The 24,838-nt window shown below is 45.8% G+C and overlaps 2 protein-coding genes across 2 annotated transcripts in view; one reads left to right on the forward strand and one right to left on the reverse strand.

Annotated features, from left to right (window-relative positions):
* The window catches only part of mxd4 (MAX dimerization protein 4), a 46,858-nt gene extending 33,089 nt beyond the window's left edge, over positions 1-13,769 (forward strand). Inside the window, exons 4-6 of the mRNA XM_084318185.1 lie at positions 2,832-2,946; positions 6,845-7,007; positions 10,617-13,769. Of these exons, the coding sequence (XP_084174311.1) occupies positions 2,832-2,946; positions 6,845-7,007; positions 10,617-10,795 (457 nt within the window). The 3' untranslated portion in view covers positions 10,796-13,769. The remainder of the gene's footprint in view (positions 1-2,831; positions 2,947-6,844; positions 7,008-10,616) is intronic.
* A 5,729-nt stretch (positions 13,770-19,498) lies between these two features.
* The window catches only part of LOC311232023 (PRELI domain-containing protein 1, mitochondrial-like), a 33,497-nt gene continuing 28,157 nt past the window's right edge, over positions 19,499-24,838 (reverse strand). The window contains exon 6 of the mRNA XM_084318687.1: positions 19,499-20,109. Coding sequence (XP_084174813.1) covers positions 19,967-20,109 — 143 coding nt within the window. The 3' untranslated portion in view covers positions 19,499-19,966. The remainder of the gene's footprint in view (positions 20,110-24,838) is intronic.

Raw genomic sequence — 24,838 nt, forward strand, 5'->3', positions numbered from 1 at the left:
TGACTTTGGCACGCGATGGGTGTGGGGTTTTACGGACGCTCCCTCGGTTTGAGGCTTAGCGGCGCATAGTAGTTCTGTCTCACTGAAAACATGCCTGATTGCATGATGCATGATGAAACCCAAGGCGGAGGGCGGCGCCCCGAGAACATGGAGGTCAGTGTGTCATGCCTTGGCACTCCTGCATGCGAATTAGTGTGTTTGGGTTGTGTGGCGGGTGGCGCACTTGACAAAGACGAAGGCCAATTGAAATCCGACACCGTAGACAACATAATGGTAAATAATCAGGCCCCGATAAGTGGCATGCCCTAAGTCTGTTTACCGTACTTCACCAGAAATAGGCAGACGGTGAAATTAAGGTCTATTTTAAGTGGTGACCTGCATCGTGTGGTGCGCCTCCCCGTGTTACCAGAGCTTCCACTTCCCCCGTGACTCCTGGTCCTGAGCGGGCCGGCCCGGGCTCTCTGGCGATGTTCCCTCGTCTCGTCATGGCTTGGGTGACAGTGCTGCTGATGTCTGACATGGCTTTTCACGTCGCCTTTCAAATGGATTTGGGAGCTCGTTAGCAGCAGGGGCGCGAGCGCGCTCATCAGCTTAGGTCAAAGGCACTGTGTTACCACGGTGTCTCTGTTCTATTATGTAATGTGATAGAAAGCACACAGCCGCTGCTGCTTATGCAACTTTGCATGGTTGTTTGGAAAGATTGCTAAAGATTGCTAACCTGAAGAGTGTGTGTGTGTGTTTGTGTGCACATGCGTGTGTGTGTTTGTGACCTCTGCTAGAATTAAATGCAAAGCAACTGACTGTGTGTGAGTGTATACATGTGGGGTGTTCAGTGTTAATGAGGCAGGATGTAGGAGTGTCAGTGTGCTAACATGCCTCTTCTGCCTCTTGTCATGCATGAGGGGGTTTGCATTGCAAATTGACGATGATGTGATTCCGGCTCCTGGGGATTTGAAAGTGTTTTCATACAGTATACAATAGTCAAGTCTTTGGTTTTGCCACAGGCACTACACGCTGAATATATTATCTGACCCTCCGCCCACCTCCACCCTTTATATCTAACCAGCTAGCCCCTCCACCCCTTTATATCTAACCAGCTAGCCCTCCACCCCTTTATATCTAACCAGCTAGCCCCTCCACCCCTTTATATCTAACCAGCTAGCCCCTCCACCCTTTATATCTAACCAGCTAGCCCTCCACCCTTTATATCTAACCAGCTAGCCCCTCCACCCTTGTATCTAACCAGCTAGCCCCTCCACCCTTTATATCTAACCAGCTAGCCCCTCCAGTACCCCTTTATATCTACAGCTAGCCCCTCCACCCTTTATATCTAACCAGCTAGCCCCTCCAGTACCCCTTTATATCTACAGCTAGCCCCTCCACCTTTATATCTAACCAGCTAGCCCATCCACCCTTTATATATAACCAGCTAGCCCCTTTCATCCTTTATATCTAACAAGCTAGCCCCTCCACCCTTTACATTAAAACCAGCTAGCCCCTCCACCCTTTATATCTTATGTATGTTGAACCAACTAGCCATAACACCCCCACATCTTTGAGCATGCTCAACCAGCTAGACTCTACACCCCCACATCTTTGAGCATGCTCAACCAGCTAGACTCTACACCCCCACATCTTTGAGCTTAACCAGCTAGACTCTACACCCCCACATCTTTGAGCTTAACCAGCTAGACTCTACACCCCCACATCTTTGATCTTAACCAGCTAGACTCTACACCCCACATCTTTGATCTTAACCAGCTAGACTCTACACCCCCACATCTTTGAGCTTAACCAGCTAGACTCTACACCCCCACATCTTTGATCTTAACCAGCTAGACTCTACACCCCCACATCTTTGAGCTTAACCAGCTAGACTCTACACCCCCACATCTTTGAGCTTAACCAGCTAGACTCTACACCCCCACATCTTTGAGCTTAACCAGCTAGACTCTACACCCCCACATCTTTGAGCTTAACCAGCTAGACTCTACACCCACACATCTTTGAGCTTAACCAGCTAGACTCTACACCCCCACATATATAAATATATATATTTTTTAATCCTCTCTTTCTCCGATTCTTCTCTGTTTTCTCCCCGTCCCAATTTAGTCGTTGTGCCAATTCCCCCCTCCCCTACCTGGTTGTTGTGCGCATGTTCTCCCACTGGTCGGTACAAGGGAATCCTGAAGTCATCTGCACGCTTCCTCCGACACGCGCGGCGACAGCCAGTGACTCTTTTTTCACCTGGCAGCGAGACTCTCATTGGTGAAGTGTAACGCGTGGGAGGTCACACTGCCTTCATCAAGTTCTGCCTCCGCTGAGCAAGCGCCTAGACCTGCTGTCCACAACGCCAGATTCTCACCCATGACTTGCCCTCCCCCTAACCCAGCCAAACGGGTTAGTATAGCGATCAGCCCAAGCCCAAGCAATCCACACCCCCACATCTTTGAGCATGCTTAACCAGCTAGACCCTACACCCCCACATATTTGAGCATGCTTAACCAGCTAGACCCTACACCCCCACATCTTTGAGCATGCTTAACCAGCTAGACCCTACACCCCCACATTCTTTGAGCAGGCCGAGCCTAATGCCAGAACCGAAAGGAAACCAGCAGAACATCACCCCAGTCACACAGTCGTATTGTGTTGTCATGGGAACCTCTGTCTTTCTTTCTCCCCTCTGTCTCTCACTTCTCGAGTGTTGTTTAGACTGTGGTGCTTTTAAAGAGGAAGAGAGGGACGTTGGTCTTTTAAGTGTAGGAGTCTCCCCTCCGTCCGTCCTGCTGTTTGTACGTTTGCTGACTCACTCTGTGGTTGTGTGTTTGCAGACGTGCCACATTGCGCCTCTACCTGGAGCAGCTGAAGAAGCTGGTGCCTCTGGGTCCAGAGAGCTCCAGACATACCACACTGAGCCTTCTGAAACGGGCCAAGATGCACATCAAGGTACCAGAAGACAAAACCTATTTCCATCATAACCATAACAACTATAACACGCATCAGGGGTTAGATTATTAGATACGATGCCACCTAATCCGCCAAGCTCTGCGAGTCCTTCTAATGTGTTGCCTAGGGCAGAGATCAAAGTGGGGTGCAGGGACCCCCAGTGGTCCTTGAAAGGGTTCCATGGGGTCTCCAGCTAAATGAGAAATAGTTCAAATGTACAGCTACATCATTCACCGGCAGGCGTCAGCAGTCAGCACAATACGGCGATGCATGTGAATGACTGTTTGTTAGGAACTAGAGCAGCCCAGGGGTATGAAGTGTACTGATCCAGGCTCTAGCCCTAACACTGAAGTGTAGTGTTGGACGAGCATCGTCTGAGCCCTCGCTGGACGAGCATCGTCTGAGCCCTCCCTGGACGAGCATCGTCTGAGCCCTCCCTGGACGAGCATCGTCTGAGCCCTCCCTGGACGAGCATCGACTGAGCCCTCCCTGGATGATCGACTGAGCCTGAGCATCGACTGAGCGGCGCTCAATGCGATATTAAGTTCAGGTTTTCTTTTTTATATTGTGGTTGGTCCGACGTCAAAGAAAATACTGGTTTTCCAATCAAACAAAGGTTCATCTGTGTTCCAAGGGTAGCTTTTCGTCTCCTGGGAGAGTGACGTCTCACTTCCTCACCCCGTCTCACTCCTAACACTAGAGAAGCCCCTCATCTTCCTCTCACTCCAAACACTAGAGAAGCCCCTCGTCTTCCTCTCACTCCTAACACTAGAGAAGCCCCTCATCTTCCTCTCACTCCTAACACTAGAGAAGCCCCTCATCTTCCTCTCACTCCTAACACTAGAGAAGCCCCTCATCTTCCTCTCACTCCTAACGCTAGAGAAGCCCCTCATCTTCCTCTCACTCCTAACACTAGAGAAGCCCCTCATCTTCCTCTCACTCATCATCCTCTCACTCATAACACTCGTCCAGTCAAACACTCAGCCGTCATCTCCTCATCTATTCAACAGTAAACAATTAGGCAATATCGTATGAAACCCGTTATCAAGTTGAGTTCTGTGTATCTATTGTGGGCATGAAGAACTGCGAGAGCCTCTGGCCTGGAGAAATACTACAGACCACATGTTCACGCTCAAACTCACTCCCAGCAGACTGAAAGTAGGTCAGGAGCATCTCTCTGCATTCAGGAAGTACGTCCTACTCCACCTCAGCTCTCCCACTGCGGTTCCCTCCAAAAATCTCCCTCCACTGCCAGGCTCATATTATTATACACCGCTCCTCCCTCTCTCTCTCTCTCTCTCTCTCTCTCACTCTCTCTCTCTCTCTCTCTCTCTCTCTCTCTCTCTCTCTCTCTCTCTCTCTCTCTCTCTCTCTCTCTCTCTCTCTCTCTCTCTCTCTCTCTCTCTCTCTCTCTCTCTCTCTCTCTCTCTCTCTCTCAAAGGCATAAGAAAACACTCTAATCTTTCAATCAGAGCTGTTAGAGGCTGGCGTGCGAGAGAAACTATTCCCAAGACTGAGAGAAGGAAAATAAATCTCGCTCAAACAAATGATAAGTCAACAGAGCTGAGATTTGGAACAGTGGGGTGCAGCGGCGGCTGGATGGGTTTCAGATATGCGGTGGTTATGGAGGATAATTGGATTTGGGTTTGCTTTGGGTCTGCCTCCTTCTCCACGGTTCATTAGCTGCTGCAGCTCACGGAGCCCGAGTGACATGCAAGATACTGTCATGGGAGGGGGGGGGGGGGGGGGGGGGGTGAGGCAGGGCCATTAGAGAGGCGGGGCTATAGGAGCTAAAGGGCAATGCCACCCATTTTAAGAAGTCACACACAGGGGCGGCTGGGTGGCGCAGCGGACTAAGCGCTCGTCTCGTCACCAACGCGAGAGACACTGGTATCGAATCCGGCCGTCATACTGGCTCAATTGGCAGAGTCAGCGGGAGGGAAGCCGGTGGGTGGTAATCTGGTCGTTGTAAACAGCGACTCCTACAGATCGGTTAGGGCGCCTGCACAGCGAGGGAGGGAGATGGCGAGGGCAGTGTGAGCCTCCCACACGTTACACTCACCAATGAGAGTCCGCGCTGGCAGGTGAAAAGAAGTGGCTGGCTGACTCCGCATGTATCGGAGGGGACATGCGATAGTATCTATCAACCCTCCTAGACCGACCAGTGGGGGGCACATGCGAGCAATGACCGGGAAGGGGAGGGGGGAATTGGCACGACTAAATTGGGACGGGAGAAAAACACAGAAAACACAGGAAAAAGTGGATTAAAAAAAAAATAAGTCACAGTGTTCCTGTGCCCGGTTGTGGACGGTTGTGACCGTGCGACTCTCTCCCAGAAGATCAGAGAGAGAGAACAACATTTGTGATGTCACCTCGATGTCAAATCTGGGACTGTTCCAAAGACAGTGGCGGGGGGGGGGGGGGGGGGGGGGGTGACTTTGTGGAGCTGTTGAATGTAACATTTTCACACTCTGATGAGTTTTCTATTCTATTATTGTTGACACGTCTGAACCAGAATTCTTTGAGCAAACTCAGCAAAGTCAGAGATCCGTTCGTTCCCCGGTGAATTCTAGGGTTGCATTCCCCTTTGAAAACCCGGTACGGTCCAGTATTACCTGCTGTCACATCCTCACAAGAGTGTTGGGAATGAATGTTGCTTTGCAAAAAGACAAAACAGTGCATCGAGTACAGCGTCTGTTCCGTTACTGCCGTGGCACCCAGGCGGAGGAGACGGTTGGTGGAAAACACGGACGTTGCAGGTTTTAACCCTTATTTTCCGGTTCGTCACACATCTCTCCGTTGAAGGTCGCTCGCTGTTGTGTTTGTCTCCTTCGCTTCGTCACCTCACCACGGGTTTATTCTCTTTATCATATACTAGACTAGAGAATAGTCCCAACTATTTGTAATATTCTCTGTTGCAATTTTGGCAGAAGTCTCGTGCCAACTGAGATAGTGCAGTTCACATGCTTTCACTTCCACCCCCGTTCTAGCGGACAGAGTCATACTGTACTGTGCGTATCTGAGATCACATGCTGGACACAGAGGGCGAGACAATAGGAAGAAACGTGTGTTCATAAAAACGCTTAATATGTGCATTTTCGCTCCGGGGTTGTCACCAGCTTGGCTGGCCGTTCACAGTACTACAATTGGCAGTATTAGAGGGTGGGAGAAGCTGGCGGGTGGGTCCGGGTCGTTGTAAACAGCGACTCCTACAGTTCGGTTGGGGCGCCTGCTCAGCGCGGATAGGATCTAAGTGGGATAGTGTGATCCTTCCACACGCTACGCCCTCTCAGTGAGAATCCGCGCTGCCAGGTGAAAAGAAGCGGTTGATTGGCTGGACGTGTGTCGGAGGAAGCACGTGGTAGCCTCCACTCTCCCAGACCGACTGTGGGGGGTAAGTGCGCAGCGACCAGGAAGGGGATTGGGAATTGGCATAACGACTAACATTGGGATGGGAGAAAATCGGAGGAAAAAGGAGGGGGAAAAAGATCAATAAAAAAAAAAAAATGCATTTTCAAGATATGTACATTTATCTATTTCAGTGTGGATTGAAAATATGTAAAAATATGTGTGTATGAGAGTCAGTCAATCAGGCAGAGATAGATAGATACTGTAGATAGATAGACAGACAGATAGATAACATTAGATAGATGATGTGAGTGTGCACGAGTGTGCATGTGTCTGTGCGCGTGCACATGTCTACAGGCCTATTAAGGAAAAGGGCCAATCAACTAGCAGCATTCTCTTCAACTGCTGTTGTAATACGGTAGGTAGTGAGGCTGTTTGTATCCTAAATGTCCTTAAAACCATTTTGAACATTTAGCCCTTACCTAGAATTGAATCGGTGGATTTCATACAAACATTTAAAACGTGTGTGTGTGTGTCTGTGTGTCTGTAGAAGCTGGAGGAGCAGGACAGGAAGGCTCTTAATGTGAAGGAGCAGCTGCAGAGAGAGCACCGCTACCTCAAACGCCGCCTGGAGCAGCTCTCTGTGTCGGGAGGCGTGGAGCGCGTCCGCACCGACAGCATGGGCTCCACCATCTCCACGGACTCTGAGCAAGGTAACCCCCCTGGCACCTGCCGTAGAGTTGACAAGACGAGAACACCCACACTGTCGGCACGCCACAGCCTCACATCTCAGATTTCCGAGTTTTCATTCTGGTTTCACTGGAACCCTGTTGCTAGGGGGAACCGTTTGGACGCAAGTGTATTTCCTGTCAGTCGTTGCGTTAGTGAACATTGCAACAGGAAATAAAACTTGGGTCCATTTAGAATGTTTACGTTGTCAAGTTGAAACCGTCTGTATTTCTCCTCAGAATTCTGTTTTGGAATTCGAGAACTCTGTGAGTGTACAGTAAGTTCCATCTGAAGCCCCGGGCCACATGGAACCGATTCAAAACCTATTGAAAGATTTTCCAAAAATGAATGGGTGTTAATTTGAAAACAAGGCCTAAACATTTTAGAGATGCAAGGTTTTGATCCGACAGTGGCGATATGTTTTTAGACATATCAAAAATGTGTCTTATCTAAAAGGATATAACGGCTGAAGATGTTGGTATACACAGTTATGGTAATCTATTAATTGTGTGTGATGAGAAAAGTACTTTTTGGAAATGTGATTCAAACCACTTCCCTATTAGGTTTTGCCGTTTGGTGAATGTACAGAACTGTGTACTGACCCATACATAATGTAATTGACCTGGTGATTAACCTTGGCTTTCTATCCAAGGCACTGACCCACATGTAATGCAGATCAATAAAGTATATATATAGCGTCAGAGAGGATCGGTGTCAGCGCGGGCCCATGACCTATGCAGCGTTTTACTGTGAACCCTAACATGGCCCGGCTAGTCGGGCACAGACCCTCCTTTTTAAACGCACTTACTCACTCATCCACATGTAATATAGATCAGTTCCATCCTGAACACATGCTCAGAGTGGCTCGGACCGGCCATGGCACCTACAACATCACAGCCTTAGGCTGTATCTACAAAGAACCATCTGGTGTGTGTGTATACACACACACACACACACACACACACACACACACACACACACACACACACACACACACACGTGTTCACGCGTGTACATCATCCCCTAACGCCTTCCGCCCTCCGTTCTGCAAATGAGTAGCTGTCACCTTTGAACCCTTTTGACCTGCTCGCAAATCCAGCCCAAGCCTTAGACTATAGAGCTGGCGGTGTGTCTGTGTGCGCCTGCCGCCCCTCTGACACACTCTGGGGCTGTACGCTGACCCCCGCTGACCCCAGCTGAACACCGCGGCCTCCCGCCTCGCCCCCGGTCTCGTTGGCAGGTTGTGCCTTCCCCCCGGGCCCTGAGGTCAGGCGCCAGATTCTGGTTGAAGTCACTAGTTCTTCTCACACGTCGTCTCACCTCCTGCCACTGAGCTGCTGACACTGTGCAGTTCACCATGTTGGCTCTCTGCGGCCGTAAACAAACGAGATAAACGAGCAGCTTTCAAACTATGGATGCTTAAGGTTGCATGTGGCAAGTGGAACTGTATATCCTTATACAGGACATCGAATACATAAGTTTAGCATATATATATTTATTTTTACAGCTTTATTCTGGTCAGACATGACCGACAGAGAGCAGAGGAGAGGAAGAACAGGAGAAGATATGGGGGGAGGACATATCGTCTCCCAAATCCGTCCGGGATTTGGGAGACAAACCCGGGTCGAACGCGCAGGTCTGCAGCGCAGTAACGTGGTGCGCCACTCAGGCGCCCCAGTTTAGCATTTCTTGATGGTATTGATTTTCAATACGCAGCTTGCTCTAGTCACAGACCCCCAGACGCCCCCCCCCCCCCTCGGGTAGGAGACAGTTATGTTTACTAATCCTAGAGGTGGTGAACAGACAGACACACACACACACACAGAGTTGTTTGTCAATGGAAAAGGATTAGCAGAGGTAGCACAAAGACTGGCCTGTTTGCACAGAGTTAATGACCGTCTAAACCCTCTTCTAATCCACACACAGAGAGATCCATGGTCTACAAGTGTCCCAAAGTTGGACGCAATCAAACTAAAACAATGTTTCCTCTCTTTCGCTCTCTCTCTCTCTCTCTCACGAACACATTCTAAATACTTGATTTGAATCCGCGGATCAAATGACACACATACACATGGCATTGAACATAATGGGTCTACCCATCACTGTGTCTCCAAGGCTTAAATAAACGCACACACACACACCACACGTCTTCATTCCAAGAACCACATACCATACGTCTGTTTTAGGTTTCCCGATGAACTACGATTTCAAACCCAATCTAAAGATGGGAGGTTTGAGTGTGCATTCTTAGTTAAAGTACAGAAGAGGTTACTTTCAGATGATGTATCGCATTCACACTCACAGGTGATTAGGCTTGAGTCTGACTTTACAAACTGCAAACACAGTACCTGGGCTAGTCGAAAACACTTCGAACACAGTACATAGTCGAAAACACTTCGAACACAGTACATAGTCGAAAACACTTCGAACACAGTACATAGTCGAAAACACTTCGAACACAGTACATAATAGAAAACACTTCGAACACAGTACATAATAGAAAACACTTCGAACACAGTACATAGTCGAAAACATTTCGAACACAGTACATACCGGTAGTTGAAAACATTTCAAACACAGTACATAGTCGAAAACATTTCAAACACAGTACATAGTCGAAAACACTTCGAACACAGTACATAGTCGAAAACATTTCAAACACAGTATAGTCGAAAACATTTCAAACACAGTACATAGTCGAAAACACTTCGAACACAGTACATAGTCGAAAACATTTCAAACACAGTACATAGTTGAAAACATTTCAAACACAGTACATAGTCGAAAACACTTCGAACACAGTACATAGTCGAAAACATTTCAAACACAGTACATAGTTGAAAACATTTCAAACACAGTACATAGTCGAAAACATTTCAAACACAGTACATAGTTGAAAACATTTCAAACACAGTACATAGTCGAAAACATTTCAAACACAGTACATAGTTGAAAACATTTCAAACACAGTACATAGTTGAAAACATTTCAAACACAGTACATAGTTGAAAACATTTCAAACACAGTATAGTCGAAAACACTTCAAACAGACTCATATGGTTTCTTGTTCTCGTCAACTGTGTACCTGCACCTTTAAAACAACCCATCCCGCTGGGTTCCTATGCAATCGAGAGAAATAATGTTGCCGTGTGTCTCTCTGCCTGTCTGTCTCTCTGTGTGTCTCTCTGTCTGTCTGTGTGTGTCTCTCTGTCTGTGTGTCTCTCTCTCTGTCTGTGTCTCTCTCTCTGTCTGTGTGTGTCTCTCTGTCTGTGTGTGTCTCTCTGTCTGTGTGTCTCTCTCTCTGTCTGTGTGTGTCTCTCTGTCTGTGTGTCTCTCTCTCTGTCTGTGTGTCTCTCTGCCTGTCTGTGTCTCTCTGTCTGTGTGTCTCTCTGTCTGTGTCTCTCTGCCTGTCTGTGTCTCTCTGCCTGTGTGTGTGTCTCTCTGTCTGTGTCTCTCTGCCTGTCTGTGTCTCTCTGCCTGTGTGTGTGTCTCTCTGCCTGTGTGCGTGTCTCTCTGCCTGTCTGTGTGTCTCTCTGCCTGTCTGTGTGTCTCTCTGCCTGTCTGTGTGTCTCTCTGCCTGTCTGTGTGTACAGAGGTGGACATCGAGGGCATGGAGTTCACCCCCGGTGAGGCGGACAGTGTGGGCAGCATCAGCGATGTCGAGGAAGAGGAGGAGGAGGAAGAGGAGGACCACTACAGCCTCCAGAGCAGCTCCAGCGACGCCAGCTACACGGCCACACATTCCCACAGACTGCAGCCGCACCACTGCTAGGGTGCAGCCGTACCCCTCCACTCCTCCTACTCCCAACCATTCCCACTTCACCAGCGCCACCCACTACCTATGTCATCGTCTCTGGGCCAACCCGGGAACGGTGGCACCCCCCCTCCCTCCATCCCCTCGGCCCCCCTCCCTGGATTTTCCAGGAAGCGGATAGGTATAGGTTCCACTCACGGTGTCCTGACCCCCCCCGGCCCACCCACCCACCCACCTAGACCACTGACCCTACCTCACCCCTTCGGTGTCCTGCCTGAACCAGCCCCGCCTGACACACCCTGCCCCCCCCCCCCCCCCCCCCCACACGACTACAACCACCCCTACCCACTGTTGCCACGGGCACCGAAGGAGAGCGGAGTGGAGCGTGTGCTTTTATTGGGGACTTTCTGTGGTGTTGGTGGACAGCTTTGACTCGTTAACGGACACTTGAGTTTTCGTGTGTTTGCATGTGTGTGTGTGTCTGCGAGAGAGTGAGCGAGATAGAGTTAGAGAATGAATTGGCTAACTGCAAATATAAGCTCCACGTTTCGATGTACATTGTTTGAACGAGGAACACACACAGCGCTTTGTGCCATCAGAATCTGACGGGGTGGGAGGGGGGATTAGGGGTTGTATTAAGTCTTCTCTTTGCCTTGACGTATACAGTGTTTAACATTGTAATCCTGAAAACAATCTACGCGATACATTCACTGAATACATACAATAGCATCTGCGTTCACGGCCTTTAACTGCAAAAATGCACCGCAAAGTCTAACTGAATCACAACAAAAGAAAAAGGTTACAGATCTGTTCTGCCCGATACTCAGACCGGATCGCATTCCGTTTCACTTCGTTTATACACAAGATACTTCCCCAGGAAGCGGGACTTGCAGCTAGCGACTCAGGGGCTGAATCCTGAGGCTGGACAGATCTGTAACGGAGAGGAAAGAATAGGCACTGATACTGTATCTCCCTCTGGTTGGGGTTCCCGAACCACTGGTCCACACTTATGACCACTACACTATACCACCCTGTCGTGTGGATGGACTACTAAAAAACAACTATATAAAAACGGGAGTTGCCTCAGGGAGTTGCCCCCCGCCCCACACAGAGAATCGAAAGCCTGTTTTACTTTTCAGTAGCGAATTGATGTAGCAATAAACACGGGAAGCTACTGCTTTCTCACAAAGTCTGAAACGATTCTGGCGGGGAGGGGAGGGAGGAGACCCTGAGGGTCGCTCTTACCGCGTCGCAGCAGGGGAGGTGGTGCTTAACGGATCAGCAGAAAAAGATGATCCTATTTTTCTTCTCCTCTCACTAATGGATACTTTCTCCTTCCTTACTGTGCCATCCAACCTGGGATTCTCAATTCTGAAAAGGTTTTTACATTTTAAAGCAGTGTGTGTGTGTGTGTGTGTATTTGAGTTGTATGTGCTCATTAACAAGTCAAAGCTGTAGAAGTGAAAAAAAAGAAAAAATAAGAAAAATCTAAAAAAAAAAAAAGAAAAAAAAAAAAAAGGGCCGGCTCTAATGATTCGCTTCCTGTTGGGGTGTGTGTTTTAACGATCAGAAAAGTAATACCATTGACCATGTTCACACGGCGGCCGTTTTGCTCTTACGTTACGTCAAAGGAATCCCAACCCGAGCGCGGCGACATGAGAGCAAAAACACCTGCCAATGTGAAAACGGGCGACACTAGTAGAACTTTTGACTTCTATAACTCAAAGCTAGATGAGCTCCTCTTTCTCTCTCTGCTATCTGTTACTTACTTCTGGAAGCCTGTGGGCGTTCGCTACAGACCAATGTATTGGACTCATTATTCTCCTGTAAACGTGACTTTGTCTGCGATGTGACGCACAGAGGTCAACTATTGACGCAAGAGGCATCTCTTTTTGCTCTCTGACCACTTTAATCAGCGGTAAGGACTCGGCTCCTGGCGGTCGTTAGAGCGCGGCACCTCGACACCTCAAAAAGGGCCGGTCCACGCGATGGCAGGTCTGACCAAAAAAAGAAAAAACGATAAAAGACATACAAAAAAAAAAAGCTATTGGTCACTAAAAGTGATATTAGCCAGTGTAGTCTATATTTCCTCTATTAAGATTTTGTATTATATTTTCCTAAATGTTCTCTTGTATTTGAAAAGACAAAAAAGAAGAGTATATCTATATATATATATATATGAGAGACAGACAGGAGGCCGGGCTTGTCGAATGGAGAGCGGGGGGGGGGAGGGGCCGACCAACACTGGCCCCTCCCCTCCCGGGTGTCTCTCCTGCTGTCATTCTGTGCCTTGGTGAGCCTTGGTGACTGTTGTCATGCCCCTCGACCTCCCTCTTCTCTCACCCCCGCCCCGCCCCCAACCCCACGTCCCTACTCAGGTCGTCCCCCTGCTACACACTCCCTGACCCTCCCCGTTCACCTCTCTGGAGGAGCCGAATGCTTTGAATTCAACCCCTCCCCACGCCAAAATGGTGGACGTTAACTGCCGTGAGCAAGGGGCGCGTGAAGAACTAATGAAAGCCCCTTTGGCCTCCAGCAAGAAGCCCCCCCTCAGAGGTACCCTGTCCAGGCACTCCCCCGCCCCCGTCGATGCCCGCCTGTCTGCCATGCAGCCTCTGTCACTCGAGACCACACTGGTAAAACACTCTCATGGCAGCTTACAATCAGCCCCAACTGGTCACCGATGGGGTTCAAACTTAAATGGGCTTGAAACTTCTTTATTTTTGTTATTTTCTTTAATTCTCTCTCTCTCTCTCTCCTCTTGTTGTCGTCGTCATTGTGGCGTTTTCACTGTTATTGTACGTTGACAATGTGCTTGTTTTGAACGAATTTAAAGTAGATGAAGCGGGAGGCCTTGGGAGAGAGGAGCGATAAAAGAATAATCCAATTTGATGAAGGCAGCTGCAGGTGTTCTCCTCCTCCTCCTCCTCTCCCAGCGGCTGGCCCCTCTACCATAGTGTTAATAACTCCCCCCCCCCCCCCCCCAGGTGATCGGGGACCTCTTCAGACACAGCAATACGACCATCTTGTGCTTTTCTTTTCTTTTCTTTAGAGGGTGGGTGGGCGGGGTTTTTATCGACAAGCAGGTGTTGTTGTTTTTTCTTTTTTTGCTCCGACTCTGTGGTGTATTTTGGTGACCAACTGTTCTGACATTTCTTTGGATGAATTTTACCTCTTTATCTGCACTCTCTCCATACACTGCAGGAGGGCAAGATTTTTTTTTCTTTAATAAGAAAAGCATTTTTTTTGTGTTTTTTTTCCTTTCATTAAGAGTTTACATTCATGTCAAGGAATCGTACATGACTGTTAGTAGCAGAAACGGTCCTCTTTCAGTTTGTTGGACAAATGATCAACTGAGTAAACTTGTAAATGGGAAAAAAAATTATTATCTCGCACAGAACCTCCCCGTTAGAAAAGAGATAGAGACTTGGACAAAATGAATGGAACAAAAGGCCAGATATGAGATTCTAATTTTCAATGACATCATTTACAAAGCGTCTGCTGCAACACATTCAGAAGGAGTGGTTTCAGAGGCTGTGGTGCTGAAACACTCTACTGCTGGATAGTGGTTATGGAATTTCTTTTAATGATGTGCCTTTGAAAAAAAACTTTGATTTAATTTAAACCACAAGATTGTACCGAGTGACTGCGATTTCGCGAGTGAATCACAATTCGGAGATGCTGTTGAACACTAAAAAGCCTCCCAGTCATAGGAAACGGCAAGAGAGCACAAAATACGATTGAATTATTTTCTTAATGCAAAAAAAAACAACACAAAGGTAACTTTCACCTGAAGAAATCAACGGTGCTTTTTTGACACCTGACTATATCACCAACAGGGCATAACCTTCAATCTTGAAGATTCCCCTGACGAGACAGGGTTCAACCAACTGAGTAAAAGAAAATAGTTTGTTGACTTCAGAGTGAGTGGAGAGAAGGGTTGATCCCTGCTTTAATGTTGCTGTTGTGCAGAGATTTTGAAGTGTGCTGTTTTACTCAAGAGCACAAGAAGCTCAGGGCGGGATCCACAAAGAATGGATTGCACGGTGCTAATTGCACCCTTACTGAAAATGGGGTACCCTGATGTAAACATGCACGTGATTGATTGATTGAAAATTGTATTAACAGATTGCAGAATGGGTACAATACAGTACGGCTCAATACACACAATTGTTAAGGGGATGCAGACCAGATAAAGACTTTCGTCTTGTTTACATCAGGGTTCCCCATTTTCAATTCATAATGAATTGTAAGTAAGGGTGCAATTAGCACCGTGCAATCCATTATTTGTGGATCCCGCCCTCAGTGTGTGTCGATGCTGAGGGAAGTCAGCAGGCAGGCGGACGGACAGACAGGGTCAGACGAGAGACCGGGTTCAGGGAGAAGAATCCGGTCTTGTCCCAAGTCCTCCCTCAGTAAAAAGAAAAAAAGGCGTTTATATAAAACACGACGACTTCCATGAAATATTGTTCCTGCCAAATAACTTGTCACTTTGATTTTTCTATACCTTCCATTCAGAATGATTAACGAGGGGTTCCTATGTAATTCCAGATGTATAGCTTTAACAACAAATGAAATGTAGATTTCTTTTCTCTTCTCTTCCCCTCCGTTCCTCCCTCGCTTTTCTCTTGGCTTTGTTCTTCGGGGCCGACGCTAGATTACAAGATAGCAATGCTTATTTCTTCTCTACATTAGAGTTTCTCCGCAGTGTCTGGAGTTCACTTCTTGTCGTCGTTGCCGTCGTCATGTTACTGTATTGATGCGAGAGGACTTCAGGGTCGAGGTGTCATATTGGTGTATGGTTTGACATGCACGCCCACACACACTGGTTCAAGAACCGTTAGCAAAGAGGGGGAGCTGGTTTGAGATTAAAGGGGGAGGTTGGGGGGTGCTTGGCATAGTAGCCAGGGGGAACACAGTGTGCAGTAGGGAGAGTTCTGTGCAGAGACCTGTGAATATGTTCCTTTTTAGTGGATGTGTAATATGCATTCAGAAGATGTGTTATATTATATAAGTTCTTTTCGTTTCGTGCGAGTGTGTGCGTGCATGTGTGTGTGTGCGAGTGTGTGCGTGCGTGTGTGTGTGTGTATACACACACGAGTACCTGGTGCTGGCTACGTTTTAGCAAACACTTGAAGGTATTGTGTATTCTCATTGTAATATAATTAAAATGTTTTATACATATGGTTGTTGTGGCTCGTTATTGACTGAAGCACACGTGGCGATGGTGGATGATTCCAACCAGCTTGTTGATCGGCCTCGCTACAGTTCAAAAGACCTGACGAATAACCTTTCACCCCTGGAGACACAACTGAGCCAAGTAACATGGTTGCTGTGATAAAGCACTTCTCAGAAGCTCCACACTTTGGCCTTCCTCAGCGCCTCCCGATGTTCGCTTTTTGTAACTGTAGACAATGACATCCGCAGGCTGTGATAAATGGAAATACATTTCTCTAAGGTTACCTCCCACTCGCAAGACTTCAATAACCTTCATCCGAGAAGGAGAGAAAACTAATAAAAATCTATTAAAGAGGAAAAAGAAAATTCTAAATGAATACAATTTTATTAAATAGCCTTTTTATGACAATTACATTACAACATGAAACATGAAACGTCCCTGAACTGTCATGAATGTCTCAAATCATATCCTAAAAGGATTTAATATAGAATAGAATCCAGTCAATTCTAAGGGAATGCAATCAACAAATAACACTATACAATAAAACATAATAAATACTGTAATGGTAAACTTGCCATGATCCATTACTCACACACCTCCATTTTACAGTAATGCAATTCAGTCAAATGGCAAAAACATTACATAGTAAAGTCCAGCATACAGATGCAACAATGTTCTTTATCTTCTCAAGCAGGTCTTTCCAACGCCCACTAAAGGAAAACGAGTAGCGTTTCATTTTACAGTGCAATTTCCACTGATGGTTACATTATTACTCATTAATATGATATGCAGTAACAATGTTAACTCAGTTATTATATTATGATAATGTTTTTGCAACTGCTCTGAAACACATTTCAGACATGGAAGGCAGGATGTATATAATTGACCTTTGTCAAACCCTGCCCTCTTTTCTTGATCCTCCAATCACAACTGTTGCTTCCCTTGGACATATGGTTCGTATGGTTTGAGATTGGTCAATAGGTGGAAAAACTGTATAAAACCGCTGTCATGAGGTACAATGATAGTTGAATAAATATTTCCATGGCTGGCCTAGTGGAGTCTGGGGGACTCTGTGTGCTTAAGTTGAGCTGAGGTGATACCAGTGCTTATTGACCTACTTGTTATTTTGGGTGACCAAGCCCTTGTCATATCATGCCTACTCTCATGACACATAGTCGAGGTGGCGGGGAAGAAAAAATGTATAAAAATAAATATACTGTGTGTGTGTATATATATATAATGTATATATATATAAATATAAATCCACCCACCACTCACAAACCACTTTCACCAGTTCACCTGCCAAACTAAAAATATCCTTACAAATCTTTGGTTAAAGGGCAACACGGGTAATTTCTTACCGCTAGCCTCATTTCCACCATGGTGTCAATCCATGCTGTTCTTCATGCTGGACACCTGCAGCTCTGGCTAGTTAGTTATGTAAAGTAATGGGGCCACACCTCAGCCTGTACTAGTTAGTTATGTAAAGTAATGGGGCCACACCTCAGCTTGTACTAGTTAGTTATGTAAAGTAATGGGGCCATACCTCAGCCTGGACTAGTTAGTTATGTAAAGTAATGGGGCCACACCTCAGCTTGTACTAGTTAGTTATGTAAAGTAATGGGGCCACACCTCAGCCTGTACTAGTTAGTTATGTAAAGTAATGGGGCCACACCTCAGCCTGTACAAGTTAGTTATGTAAAGTAATGGGGCCACACCTCAGCCTGTACAAGTTAGTTATGTAAAGTAATGGGGCCACACCTCAGCCTGTACAAGTTAGTTATGTAAAGTAATGGGGCCACACCTCAGCCTGTACTAGTTAGTTATGTAAAGTAATGGGGCCACACCTCAGCCTGTACTAGTTAGTTATGTAAAGTAATGGGGCCACACCTCAGCCTGTACTAGTTAGTTATGTAAAGTAATGGGGCCACACCTCAGCCTGTACTAGTTAGTTATGTAAAGTAATGGGGCCACACCTCAGCCTGTACTAGTTAGTTATGTAAAGTAATGGGGCCACACCTCAGCCTGTACTAGTTAGTTATGTAAAGTAATAGGGCCACACCTCAGCCTGTACTAGTTAGTTATGTAAAGTAATGGGGCCACACCTCAGCCTGTACTAGTTAGTTATGTAAAGTAATGGGGCCACACCTCAGCCTGTACAAGCCCTGGAATAAACACAGAAACATACCCCACGGTGCACCCTAAACAAAGAACTTTGTTTTAGAGTATGATTAAGTGATTTTTATATTGGCCCCGTTAACTGTACATTTGATTTATGGCTAACTGAGGAAGAGCTGGGTGTCCAGTTTGAGGAAGAGCATGGATTGTGCTGAGAAAGGTCATCTATCATACACCATCATCATCGATAAGTGGGTAAGAAATGGAGCTAGGGGTCCAACATTGTCCACATGCCCTTTAAGACTCAAAGCAGCTGGTAGAGTAGACCCACTCTTCAGCCACAGCCAAAAATGGAGTAGGATTTGGTTGCTGGCTGGTGTTAATGTTTCAACCTGTATACAGGCTAAGAGTAGAAACAGTGCTTCTAGTATACAGGCTAAGAGTAGAAACAGTGCTTCTAGTATACAGGCTAAGAGTAGAAACAGTGCTTCTAGTATACAGGCTAAGAGTAGAAACAGTGCTTCTAGTATACAGGCTAAGAGTAGAAACAGTGCTTCTAGTATACTGGCTTAGTCTTCTGTGTGCCCATAAATAAGTGTTGCTGGAAAGTCTAAAAGCTTTTACACAAAGGCAGTAGGTGGCACAGTGGTTTAGTACTCTCAGGGGGGGCGAGAGAGAGAGAGAAGAGAGAGTGAGAGCGAGAGAGAGCGAGAGAGAGCGAGAGAGAGCAAGAGCGAGAGAGAGAGAGAGAGAGACTGAGCCTAATCCCAGAGGAGTTGAGGTGATAGTGATAGACGACACAAGAGGAGCCAGATAGCGGCTTGATCCCAGCAGTGCGGCTCCAGCAGAGTCCAGGGGAAGGCATTGTGCAGCCTGGCTGTATGTCAGGTCTTATCGGTGTGTGTGTGTTCCATATAGTCCATTCACTGCAATAACACCTCTTTGTCTTAACAAATATTGCTCATATTGAGTCTCAAAATATTTTCAGAAAACAGGTGAAGACAACTGCCAATGAGGTGAGGTAATTTCACTTGGTTCACCTATTAAACCTTTTTTTTGTGTCTACTTTTTCTCCTTTTTCTGTGATTTTTCTCCCCATCCCAATTTACCTCTCGTGCCAATTCTCCCTCCCCTGTCCTGATCGTTGCTCGTATATGCCCCCCACTGGCCGGTTGTAGGGAGGATAGAAGCCTTGCATCACACCGCGCACCTACTGAACTTTCTTTAATTTTTTATTTTATTTACCTTTTTAGTTACTTTTCTGTATAATATATACATATTCAATTGTATCATTTACAATTACCTTCTTTTTCCTTTTTCAGATGTACTGTATATAGCATTTGTACATTATAATCAGGTATTAAGCTAAAATAGTGCACACAGAAGAAAACATAAATATCCACTCCAATACCGACAATATATATATATATATATATATATATATATATATATATGTATACACATTGTAAACCTCATTGTATTAATAAGGCAATGAAAGGGCTCCATCGGTCCCATGCTTTTTGGATCCATGTATTATATGTGGGAGGGTCTGGTTTCAGCCATCTAATGGTTATACTGAACACTTGAAGGCTGCTGCTCAGTAATGTATTTAAAAGGTATCCCAGGCCTCCAGGTATTACTCCCAGTAGTGCCACTGTGGGGCCTTGTGGGACATCCTGTTCCTACCGAACCTTTTGAAACGAGTGACAATATCTTGAAACAGTGCACGTCACCCCTTCCATTTCAAGAGGATTTAGTTCATTTCGAGCTAATTTCTGAAAACAAGCTCAGGAAAAACAGGTGACATTATCTCACCCCTTTGGCAGATTTCCCCACTCATTTTAAGACTTAATAAAAGGTGTTCTGTAGTGTTCCCAGTGAGAGCGGCCCGGTCAGACATACTGCTGGGGCTTCTGCTGGGCTGTGGCGGCTGAGGCCAGGGTCTTGGCTCTCTCTTTGGCGGCCAGAGCTGCGTCCTTGGCCTTCTCTGAGGCATCCTTCACGGTGTCCCGGAGCAGCCGCTGAGGCGCCTCTCCTGGAGGGACAGAGAGACGGAACAAGAGGGTGAGTCTGACAGACAGAGACCAAGCACATCCAGCTGCTTCGGAATATCAGGTGCAGGACAGACGGACACATTATGAATAAATAATGATTAGGGAACATCACCCAAATGAATCAATGTTCTTTCCACGGCCCAGGAAAGTTAAATCAATATTTGTGAAGATGAGCTACTCTCTCATAAAGCCAGAAACCAAAGAAGTAAGACTCAAACTTGTGATGTCATCATTTAAAAAGTCTGGGGCTGCACCGTCAACAATGAATGGGAGACTTGATTTATGGGTATTGGCTGCATCAAGCCAGATCAAATTCTGATCCTTTTCCCCACAGCGCACAGGACCGCCGCCAGGGGCTATGCGTGGCAAATTGCGATCACTCACTCACGGACGATCTGGCAGGGACGTTTTGTCGGACGCATGCGCAGGTCGGGCCGTGGGTCTGCACGGTTTTGTGCTTGTTTATTAAAAAATAAATGAAAACCATTAACTCATTCCCCGCCAATGATGAGTATACTCGTTATTGGCCGCCAATCGTTGGACGGCAACAACGAGTATGCTCGTTATTTGATCGTTATTTCTTTTATTCGCTATTTCCAATCGTTATCCATCCAGGGAGCCTGTGTAACCATAGGGAATGAGTCTGAGATCGCAAAAGTCCAATACCGCCGCCTGGTGGTATGCGGCCGATGTTGCACTCCCTTTGAGACTTGGGGCTGTGTGTCGATGAAATTCCTCCGGGCGGACTTTTCTAGTAACCTGGACCAAGGGCTTTACCCGATCGCATTGAATAGTTTTCGGGACCCCTGATTCATTATGCTGTGGGGGGTTATGGCGTGGGCCAAATGGACATACGATCTACCAAATGGCAATCAAATAATTGGAATATTCTTTTTGGAATTTGACCGGCCACAGGCAATTTAACGTCAATTTCAGCTTGATTGTGCCTTGTTTTCATAGCCATCGCCCTGATCAGTGTATGCTGTTGTACTAACGAATGCCGTTATTGACAATCAATTAATCAGAAACGCATTCATGATGGAACATAATATACTGATCATATGCATTTGAATTTTTTATTGTAGCGTGTATAGGGACGAAATGCCAATGGATTAAGTATAATATGCGTTGCGGCCTATTACTAGCCTCCCAGGAATTACCCTAAACCGCTCTAAAACCATACTTATATTCACCACGGTATAAAACGGGAATGTATAGATGGAAAATTATTCCTTTTTCACATCTTGAACGATAGATACTCGATGTCAAATGGGCCATAGTATTGCATCCATAGCTATAATATACATAGTTATAGCCCTGCAAACAAGGTGAGCGACTCCATTGGTTTAATGCGTGGCAGCACATTCCCAGCCTGGCAGTCAATGAGTTAAGAGAAAGCTTTGTGTTTTTAAGCAGCGTTATTATAGAGTTAGTCAATGGGAGTAGTTCCCCTTTAAAAAGCACACTGCTGGAGTTAAGTGTAGTGCTGCTGGCCCCTCTTAATTGATTAATCGGTCTTAGTCTACCAAGAATCTGTTGGTCGATTTGTCGTTTTGTAGGATCTTGAATGAGTTTATTTGGTGAAGTACTCTCAGGTAAGCTCTGCATTTAAACAAGTAAAAAAAAATTGTTCTTGATTTATTGTGATGTTTCTTCTTGACTTGTTTAAAGAAGACTTGTCCGGCCCATGGGGACATTACAAATCAATTTGATTTGATTTACTTCTGCACGATTTCATGTGTGAAAATGTATTGTACAAATTTGTTGATGAAATTAATTAAACTGATTATTAGTTCTATGACTACCGTACTTTTCGGACTATAAGCCGCGGCTTTTTCCCCCATTTTTCGACCCTGCGGCTTATATAACGGTGCGGCTTATATGTGACTCGACGTGACCAAACCCGAAAATGTAAAAATCAAAATATTGCTTTTTTGACTGCATTGAAATGTTATTTATCTGTTCCCTTATTTGCTAAACTTAATACAACTTGTAAATGAGTTAATTCTTGTTATTTGTCTGACAGTATTGTGTCCCAATGCTAATTACATATGGTAATTAAACATTAAAACACCTGCGGCTTATAGTCCAGTGCGGCTTATATATGTACACATCATTCAATTTAGCTGCTGCGGCTTATAGTCAGGTGCGGCTTATAGTGCGAAAAGTACGGTATTAGTCTACTAAGAATCTCTTTAGTTGAGGACAGCACTAGCTAAAGGTAGAATCTGTAAGGGCTTGTGTCCATAGCGGACGTTTTATGAGTTGTCAGCTCCTTCCTGTCATTAATTTCTATGCTACAGGCGCGACAGGCGCGCTCCTCTTCCCAGCGCCGCGCCTCGCGTTTATGAGCTCTCGGCGGCAGCGTTTTTGGGCGGAGCGCTCCCAGCGCATAAAGTTGAAACTAGTTCAACTTTTGGAAAGGAGCGCGCTCATCAAGGTAATCAACATCGAGGAAGGGGCGGAGCCACGGCAGTGGCGAGACCCAGGAAACGCTCTGAACTTTTTTTTCCTTTTTTTCAAAGCGGTCCGCCTTGAAAAAAACATCCGCTATGGACACAAGCCCTAATGCAGTCAAACAGCGACATCTTGGCAAAAGAGCCTTGCTTGGCATTGCGCTTTGTTAACTTTTTTGAAATTCTCCAGACCTCTCTTGGCAGTACCAAGAGGGGCCATTTTGCCTAGAGGTTGGTATTGGACGACATTATAGATTCTACCTTCTACCTTCGAAATTCTATACTTTTATTTAGGGATGCTCGATATTGTTTTTTTTACCGATACCGATATTCCGATATTGTCCAACTCTTAATTTCCGATACCGATATCAACCGATATCAACCGATACCGATATATGCAGGGTTTCCCACCCCAAAAAACGGAATAATTTCAGGTAACTAATAATTTCACTGGATATATATATAACAAATATTGTTATTGTTTTTTTCTTTTTTTAAACCGATACCGATATTTTCCGATATCACATTTTACTGCCGATATCGGCCGATAATATCGGTTGGCCGATAATATCGGACATCCCTACTTTTATTGCTTCAATACTATCGAATGCCAAATTTCCATACCGAAGTAGTTAATCTCATCAGTGATCCAATAAGACAAACAAGACAAACGTCTTTCTCTGGTCTGCATCCCTTTAACAATTGTGTGTATTGAGACGTACTGTATTGTACCCATTCTGCAATCTGTTAAATAAAGTTTTCATTCATTCATTCATTCAAGGATGTTTGTTCCAAGATATAAGGTTAGTGATTGGCTGTTTCTTGTGTTCAACCAATCCAAAATGTGACAAAGCCTCTGATTGGCTAATACAGCACATGCAACGCACATACTGTAACAAGAAAAAAGTATAGTTTTGGTATCGGTATTGAATCCCAGGTATCAGTCTTGGCACCGGTATAGAACATTTTCAAACGATACCCAACATTGATCTGTGTTGAAAATAAACGACATAGCAACGGACCACCACCTTAACCCTTTCACTACCACACTACCAAAGGGTTAACCATTTCACTGTGACAATACAGTACCTTTAACCCTTTCACTACCACACTACAGAATGTTAACCTTCTGTAGTGTGGTTGTGAAAGGGTTAACCCTTTGTCGTGTGGTAGTGAAAGGGTTAACCTTCTGTATTGTTACAGTGAAATGGTTAACCCTTTGGTAGTGTGGTAGTGAAAGAGTTAAGGTGGTGGTCCGTTGCTATGTCGTTTATTTTCAACACAGATCAATGTTTCCATCCATACAGATCTTCAGTCAGAATCAGTGAGTATTATGACCTTGCCTCATACAGAAGAAGAGGGCAACACCTGCTTTCTGGGTGTAGAAATCTGCCACATAGCTCCTTAAAACACACAGCAATGTGGTAAAAGGTATACTTGCTAGGATGATCACAACACTTAAGCGACCATGGGGTCTGTCATTATGAAACAGAACATTTGGAGGACCTCAGGTCAGTGTGCATTGCACACATTCACATCTGCGTGTGGTTATGAATTGGTAGACACTCTGGACCCAGCTCTGTGGGGTGTGTGTGTAATATCTCGTGTGTTTGACCTCATGGTGAACCCCCCCCCCCCCCCCCCCCCCCGCCCCCTCCACCCACACACTTAGAGAGAACAATACTTTAATCATCATGTCCACTTGTTGACCTCAGCGGTGCCACAACAACACAGAGCAGCATTCTGCCAGTGTGTGTAAGAGAGAGAGAGAGAGAGCTCACGGCAGGGCCAATCAGAGGCCAGCCAAATCCTCCTCATCAAGATAATTCAAACATCTGTGGGAAATGGCTTTAAGAGAGAGAGAGAGAGAGAGAGAGAGAGAGAGAGAGAGAGAGAGAGAGAGAGAGAGAGAGAGAGAGAGAGAGAGAGAGAGAGAGAGAGAGAGAGAGAGAGAGAGAGAGAGAGAGAGAGAGAGAGAAAGAAAGAAAGAGACAGACAACCTAGGATGGCTTAGAGTAGACGACAGAGTACAGCAACTTGCAATGGGCCTGGTCTACAAGATACACTACACCACTAAGATACCCATGTACATGTCGAAATACTTCCCAAAGGTCAGTGAATTCCATGACCACAACACCAGAGGGAGTTCCATAAATCATGTTCAACCCAGATTCGGCTCAAACAAGAGACTAAATATGTTTAGCAATTATGCCACAACAATGTGGAACTCCCTACCCACAGCTGTAAAATAATG

This window comes from Notolepis coatsorum, assembly GCF_963971535.1.
Source record: "Notolepis coatsorum genome assembly, chromosome: 7".
NCBI classification, from domain to species: domain Eukaryota; kingdom Metazoa; phylum Chordata; class Actinopteri; order Aulopiformes; family Paralepididae; genus Notolepis; species Notolepis coatsorum.